The sequence below is a fragment of the Hipposideros armiger genome, unplaced genomic scaffold, assembly GCF_001890085.2.
Source record: "Hipposideros armiger isolate ML-2016 unplaced genomic scaffold, ASM189008v1 scaffold_283, whole genome shotgun sequence".
Classification (NCBI taxonomy): Eukaryota; Metazoa; Chordata; class Mammalia; order Chiroptera; family Hipposideridae; genus Hipposideros; species Hipposideros armiger.
This window is the reverse complement of record NW_017731633.1, coordinates 1,884,634-1,891,961: the sequence shown is the minus strand read 5'-3', so window position 1 is coordinate 1,891,961 and position 7,328 is coordinate 1,884,634. Positions and strand designations below refer to the sequence as shown.

The 7,328-nt window shown below is 55.4% G+C and overlaps 1 protein-coding gene across 3 annotated transcripts; it reads right to left on the bottom strand.

Moving 5' to 3' along the window:
• Nucleotides 1-1,159: 1,159 nt before the first annotated feature.
• On the bottom strand, nt 1,160-6,627 carry SPIB (Spi-B transcription factor). Of its 3 annotated transcripts, XM_019658232.1 has the most exons (6): nt 6,599-6,627; nt 5,623-5,650; nt 4,042-4,114; nt 3,548-3,762; nt 3,033-3,183; nt 1,160-1,821 (listed from the first exon to the last, which is right to left on the bottom strand). In XM_019658232.1, exons 1-6 carry the CDS (start codon nt 6,619-6,621, stop codon nt 1,523-1,525), a joined length of 789 nt encoding a protein of 262 aa, XP_019513777.1. In that variant the 5' UTR covers nt 6,622-6,627; the 3' UTR covers nt 1,160-1,522. The 3 variants fall into 3 exon arrangements, with proteins under 3 accessions (XP_019513777.1, XP_019513776.1, XP_019513778.1); XM_019658231.1 differs by lacking the exon at nt 6,599-6,627 and having other exon boundaries at nt 5,623-6,440; XM_019658233.1 differs by lacking the exons at nt 3,548-3,762; nt 5,623-5,650; nt 6,599-6,627 and having other exon boundaries at nt 4,042-4,107.
• Nucleotides 6,628-7,328: the final 701 nt, after the last annotated feature.

Genomic DNA, 7,328 nt, shown 5'->3' with positions numbered 1-7,328 from the left:
TCCTCCTCCTCTCCCCTTTCACAGAAGGGACAAATGAGGCCCAGAAGCAGTCTTTGACCCTACATCCCCCAGCCACCCAGGCTCAAGGACCTGGGACTCTGGCCTCAGCCACAGTTTTTGATACTCCCAGGGGTTCCAATTAGAGTTCCCGCAGTTCACCAGCCTTCACCTCCTGTTCACGCCAGGGGAATGGAAATGCAAATGGTTGGGGGCCAAAGAAACTGAGAGAAACCAGCGGGGTATGACAGCCAGGGGCGGTGGGGTCCCACAACAGAAGCCCATGGTGGGGAGGGGAGCACCACCCTGCTCCAGCCTCTCCCCACTGAAAAGCCTGCCCACTGTCGCTGGATTGTGCAGTTTTAAGTGAAGGATTTTGCAAAATCTCCCTCTATTGAAATGTCAGCTAATTTGGACCTCCCTCCCTCCCCCCCCTCCAAAAAAAACAAACAAAATTGTTACAGTGAACTAAAGAAAACCCCACCGAGGGGGGGGTACCTGATTTGCATCGCAAGGGGAGGGGAATGGGATGGGGAGTAGCCAGTTTGAGACCTCTTATTAAAAATGACATGGGGGAGGGGCAGGCAAGATCATCCATAAATCTGCTGAATGGCCAGAATGGTCCCCAGCACGGCCCTACGGAGGGTCTCATGACAACTCAGCGCTAGTGGTGGGGTCCCCAAAGGGGCAGTATCGGGTGGAAATCCAGGGCGGGGGCACAGATGTGATTAGAGGATCCCAGAGGAGGGGACCCCAGAGGTGGCCCAGACAAGACAAGGTTCACTAAGGTACACCTGCCCTGCCCCCCGCAAGAGTGTTTTCAGACATGACCAAAGGATTCCAGGGCCATCCTACAGGGCCATCCTAGCTGTGATTGGAGATTTTCAGACTTAAAAAAGTGATAGCAGATGGTTCCAGAGCATCAGGGGATCTCAAAGATGACCAAGGGATTTGAGGGGACAGATAGGACAAGAGTCACAGCTGGTCACAGAGATCCGAGACATGATAAAGGTGACCCAGAGGGTCCCATATGTAAGTAGGAGATCTCAGATCTGACTGGAAGGACCCAGAAGTGAGCAGGGATCCCAGAGAGACCCTGGGCAAGGCTTAGGGTTGCTAGCAGCGCCCCCTCCTGGTGTGAAGATCTGTGGGCTCACCTTCCCTCAGATGAGATTGGGGGATCCCAGTCACACAGGAGGTCTGAGAGGTCCCTGGCCTGGTTGACGGACCTCAGACATCACAAGGGGATCCCACGGAAGCTCTTGGGGTTCTGGAAGCACTGCCCTACCCCTCCACACAGACACACTGTATAGTCGTCTATGGGTCCTGTGACTCAGGTCAAGTGGATCTTAGGGATCCTGAACACAACAAGGGATTCCCAGAGGGGCCCTGGGCAGGGCTTAGGGATTATGGCAGCCCCCTTCCCCTAGTGTGGGGGATCCACAGGTCCTATGACCTAGGGTGTGGGGACACCAACGTGACACCGGCGTGGAGCCCCTGAGAGCCCCGAGCGCCCCCCTTGGGCTCAGGCCCGGCGGACGGCGGGCAGCAGCGCACTGTCAAACTGGTAGGTGAGCTTGCGCTTGACCTTGCGGATCTCGCCAGTCTTGGCGTAGTTGCGCAGGGCGCGGGCCAGCTTCTGGTAGGTCATGCGCTTGCGGTTGCCCTTCTGCTGGCCCCAGCGGCGCGCCAGGAGCTCCTTGTGCTTGGAGGAGAACTGGAAGACGCCGGCGCCTGGCTCCACCCACCACACGCACTCACGCATGTCGCCGCGCGTCAGCAGCCCCAGCAGAAACTGGTACAGGCGCAGCTTCTTACGGGCTCCTGCAGTGGGTGGAGGCGCGTTAGGGGAGGTGTCCTGTGGGCCCCGCCCCCACGCCCACCCTGCTCCCGCCAGGCCTCAGTCTCCCCAGGGAGAGAATTGGGGTGAGGGAGGTGGCTGTTAGATACACCTCCCTGAGTCTGTCTGCGTCTCCACCCCGTCTGAGGCAAGTCGTTCTCCCTCCCTGAAGCTGTTTCCCCAGAACCCTCATCGCCCTTCCCTGCTTCTTTTTCAGGATTTGCTTCTGTCGCTGTGCTGGTGGCCAGCGCATAGTAATACATATTTGTTGAGCCCATGGGTGAGAGAATCTGTGAAATGGGTTGACAGTGCTCCTCGAAGGCTTATACAGAGAGCTAACTGGTGGTAAAGAGACCTGGAGTGGGTTTGAATCTGCTTGGCCATTTCTCCAGTTCTGGGTCTCCCAGCCTGTCAGCCCCAAAGGAACCGGGATCCTGGGAAAAGTCAGGGGGTCTGACTCCTGGGTTCCTATATGCAGCAAGGATCCCACAGAGCTGGGACAGGGTGGTCATAGCAGGGCACTGGATACAAGAACCCCACCTCTGCCATTTCCCAGTTGTGTGACCTTGGGGTGGTGACTTAACTTCTCTGAGCTGGCATCTCCTCAGCTATAAATGAGACTAATGCATGCGTGTGTTTATTTTACTTTTACGAACTTTGTGTCAGGCACTGTGCCAGGCGCTTTACGATTATGAGCTCATTCATCTTCATCAATAACCCTGAGAGATGGGGGTGATGGTGATGACGCCCATTTTACAGATGGGGAACTGAGGCCCAGATAAGGTCCCTAATGATCCCAACTTCCCAGGGGTTGTGCATAATGGATGTTGGGCACATGGATTGACTAGACGGGAGTTGACATGGTGATTATTTCTGTTGCTATTGTGTCAATAATGATGATGAAGACTTATTGAGAGCTCACTCTGTGCCACATGCTGCTATCTTGTTTACATGTATTCTCCTACTTAATCCTCTCAACCACCAGTAATAAACACTCTTACTGTCATCCCCACTGTACAGATAGGAAGCCAAGGCACAGAGAGATAGGTAGACGCCCAAGGTCACACAGCCAGCAGGTGGCAACCTGGGAACTGCCCTCAGCACTGGAGTATTATAGGTACTTGGGAAGCCATGGTCCTTTAGCCCCCTCCTCTCATCTACAGTTGGACCCCTCACCCCACTAGCTCCCACATACCTGCCTCGGATCCCCTCCCCTCGGGGCCAGTTACAAGGGCCTCATCTGACTCGCTGTCTGAGACTTCCAGGGCGGGACTGTCCAGCAGGAGGTCCTCCTCTTCCGACAGCACGGGACTGGGATATGGGGTGAACGCCGGGGGACCCAGGGTCTGCAAAAGGTCAAGGTCAGCTGCAGTTTGGGGGCCCCCTTGGCTTCTTCCTCCAAGGCCAAGCATTGTCCCTCCCAGCTCTGTTTACAGCCTGCACTCTGGTCTCGGGGCTGATCTCCATTGCGTGGTCAGGGGACACCCGGACCACCTCCATGAAAGCCTGCCCCACACAGATAACAGCCATCTGTGGTGCCCCTTGGCTCATGTCTGTGCCTCTGTCGGCTGGTTTGTGCAATGTAATCATAACGGTACTCAACCTCAGAGGGAGGAAGGGGTTGATATATGCACAGGTTCTAACCCAATGCCTGGCATCAGCAAACCTCAATCAAATGGTGGGGATTCCAATTGTCTTTTTGCCCCTTACCTGGGTGGTGAAGTCCTCTGTGGGGTACGCTGGGAAGCTGGGCCCTGGGGCCTCTATGCTGGGGGTGGGATCGAGGCTCCCTGCAGGGCTGTAGGTTGAGGGTCCGTAACAGAGCTGGACACCCTGGGGTTGGCCAAAGGTGGCCACGGCAGGGTCGAAGGCTTCATAGGAAGTGGTAGGGACAGCTGGGGCCTCATTCCAGCCCCACAGGGAGTCTAGGGAAAGGGTACTGAGTCAGAAGCCAGGAGGTCTGGCTTCAGCCCCCTCCCACTGGAAGCCCCTGGCACAGAAGGGCCATTGTGGGCCTTGCAAATCTCTCACCCCAGGATTTGCATGGGTGAACAGGTGGGTGGGAGAGGAAAGGGAGGAGGCCGGAGGCCTGGGCTAATCTTGACCTGCTGTGCGAGGGGACAACTTCCCCTGGGCTTCAGCTCCCCCATCTGTGAAATGGGCCCAAGGGGCAGGTGTGGAGGGGCTTAGGCAGGGTCACTCACCAGGAGCCCCCTCTGAGTCAGAGTAGCTGGGATGCTTGCAGCTGTCCAGGTCGTAGAAAATTCCATCTGGGTACTGAAGAGGGGGAGAAAGAGGGGTCATCCATGCTCACCCTGGATGAGCAGGGAGGCTCCAACAGGGACAGGGAGAGGACGCAAGAGGCTGGGACAGGAAGAGAAAGAGAGAAACACAGGAACTCAAAGAGAGAACCACATAGAGAAAGACACAGAAAGACAAAAGGAGAGGTGCAGAGAGACACAGAGACTAGGCACCAGAGACAGAGGCAAAGAGAGAGATGTACAGTGATACAGAGAGAGGAGACAGACACAACATAGCAGAAACACACAAAGACCCAGAGAGAGTCAGAATGAGAGACACACAGCAGCCAGTTCTCGCTAAGACTGTGGGCTCCTGGGAACCCCAGCACCTCCCAGTACACAGTCGGCACATTATCATGCCTGGGGAGGTATGGAAGAATTTCCCCAGGCTTGCCTGCCCGGGGGCAGGAGGGTGAAAGGTGACACAAAGTCTCAGTGCTTCCTTTATCCACCTCCATATTGCTTCATGTCTCGCTTTAGAAATTAAAGTCTTGTAAAGACTAAAGCAAGGTATATATCATCTCAATAACCCAGTCATCTCACTCCTAGTTATTTATCCCAAAGGACTGAAAACGTATGTCTACAAAATAGCCTTGCTCAAGAATAATCAGAGCAGCTTTATTAATAGCCCCAAAGGGGAAACAGCCCCAGTGCCCATGGACAGGAGAATGGACACACTAACGGGGGTCCTGTGATGAAGTACTAAACAGCAAAGAAAAAGAACCGGCACTTGACATACGCTTGATGTTGAACAAAGGAAACTAGACTCCAAAGAGACCCCCTGAGTGATTCACCTAATGGAAAGTTCAAAACTGGACAAAACTAGTGCATGGTACAAAATATCAGAGTGGGTATCGATGGATCAGTGGGAAAGGCACGTAAGGGAATACCCCGGAGTGATGGAATATTCTGTCTTGGTCTAGTTAGTGGTCGCACAGGTGTGTGTCTAATGTAAACCTCACTGAGCTGTACACAAGATGTGGCACTTTACTGACTTGGAAATTATGCCTCAATGTTTTTAAAAAAGCAAACTCGTCACATTGGAGCAGGGAGGGGCGCCCGAAGGGGTGTCTTTCAAGGCCATGAGTGAGTTTTAATTCTTGGACTAGACTGTGGGCTTTAGGTATAATATTCTGGGTATCTGATATATTACAGATGAAATTTTTGAAAACATAAAGCAAAGAAGAGAAGGAAATGAAGAATGAATATATTTGCTGAATATGGGATAGACAGAAACAGAAAGTCAACGATACAAAGACCCCCGCATCCCAAGGAAGTAGACCCAGAGCCTGAGAGAGGGAAAAGGACATTAGAAAAACATCTGAGATGGAGATGGTGTGTGTGGAGGAAGTGGGGGAGACACAGAGGGAGAGTCAGAAAGGCAAAGTGACAGGGAGGAGCAGAGAGGGAAATTGAGGCAGGGAGGTCACTGTGGGCCACGTGGGTCCCCCCCACTCCTCCCTGGCCCCAAGGACCCCAACTCACCAGACAGCTGAAGTGTGGCCCGTCGAGCCTGGAGGGGGAGAGACACAGGGGCATGTCAGGGGTGCCTTCAGCCACCTGTCTTGAAGTGGTTGGGGGGCCGGTGGGAGGGAGGCAGCTGCAGCTGTGACCACCGCAGCCTGTCCGCTATGTGTTCATGTGTGAGACCAGCTCCACCACACTCCCCCATTGGGACAGGAAGTGAGGGGCGGGGGCCAGGCAAATGTCCCCCCTCCCCTGGGATTTGCATAACCAGAGGCTGGGGGGGCCCGCAGGGAAAGTGAGGGAGAGAAAGTCCCCAGAGAGATATGGGTGCCAGTGGGTGAGTGGGGGCAGGGAGGGGGCCTTTGTTCGCCAGTTGGTCAAATGTGTCCACCATGAACAGGAGATGGAGAGATGCCCGGGCAGAGATGGAGACACAGAGAGACTCAGAGGGGGAGTAAGGACAACAGGGAAGGGAGGAAGGTGTGGAGACATTTACCAATGGATGCAGGAAGTATTTACTGAGCCCCAGAAACAGAGAGATGGGTCGGGGAGAGACTGGGGACAGGAGAGATAACACAGGCGGATGGAAAATTGGAAAGTGGTTGAGAAAGAGACAGAGGGAGCAAGGGGCAAAGAGAGGCCCAGAAACATAAAGATGAGGCAGGAAGCAGAGAGAAGCAGACACAGTGAGCAGGACCCAGTGGGACTATGGGAGAGACAGAGATGGAGGCGCCCTGGGAGAGACATCAGCAGTGGGGGAGAGAGGCAAGCCCCCCACGGAAAGGAGGTCTTTGGGGTCCAGGGAAGGAGGGGATGGAGGAAAGATTTAGAGGTGGGAGGGGATAAAAGAGACCCAAAAAGGATAGGAGTCAGCGTGAACACCCCCCCACACCTGCAATGGGGCTAAGACCACTGGCTGGGGGAGGCCCTGCTGAGGGGCTGGAGGGGTGGCGTGGGCCAGGATCCCGAGTGCAGGTTTAGGGGCCCCACTCACTGTGCAGCCTCCAGGGCGAGCATGGTGGTGCTGGGCTGGGTTTGCTGCCGGCTGCAGCCACCACCCCTATTTATACCTTGGCCCAGCCCCCTGGGGGGCAGGGGTGCCAGGAGCTCAGCCCTCCTCAAAAATCCCCTCAGGGAGGGGGTCGGGGAGGGGGCTGGATTGCACAACCTCCTGGTCACGTGGTGGGGAGGGCGGGCCCAGGAGCTGCATGGATTTGGGGATCCCCACAGTTGGGAGTGGGGGGGTGACCCTGAGGGGTAGAGACGGGAGAGGTACTGAATTTGGGGGACCCTAAAAAATAGAGGGGCCAAGAGGTCCTTGGTCAGTGAAGTGGGGTCATAAACGGAAGGGGGAGGTGTTTCTGAGGAAAACCCACGCCCGAAGCAGATGAGGACCCCAAGGTGGAAACATCATGGGTGTATGACGAGGAAGGGGAGTCCCTTGGGTCTTGTGGGGAGTGGGAGCCTCTGTGCCAGGGGCTGCCCCAGGCCTGGAGGAAACAGGTCAGCACCTGGAGGGCTGGCTGGCCCCCAGGGATGATGGGCTGAGCAGAGAAAAGCTTGTGCTTAAAGATGTTGACTCAGGACCTCCAGGGGAGACCGAGGCAGGTTTGATGTGTGTGGGTTGGTGGCAGAGGCAGCAGCCCAGCAATCTTGTATAGAAAAGAGAGGGTACAATGGAGGCCTCCTGAGGGTCAGGGGACCCCAGTGAGTGGGGATGACCC

What these genes read in the sequence shown, in the direction of transcription:
- SPIB (XM_019658231.1), bottom strand. Translation starts at nt 5,676, where the DNA reads ATGCCCCTGTGTCTCTCCCCCTCCAGGCTCGACGGGCCACACTTCAGC. An exon ending in GGCCACACTTCAGCTGTCTG is followed by an intron (nt 4,115 to 5,622) that starts GTGAGTTGGGGT and finishes CCCCCTCTTCAG; the next exon opens with TACCCAGATGGAATTTTCTA. An exon ending in TGACTCAGAGGGGGCTCCTG is followed by an intron (nt 3,763 to 4,041) that starts GTGAGTGACCCT and finishes CCCTTTCCCTAG; the next exon opens with ACTCCCTGTGGGGCTGGAAT.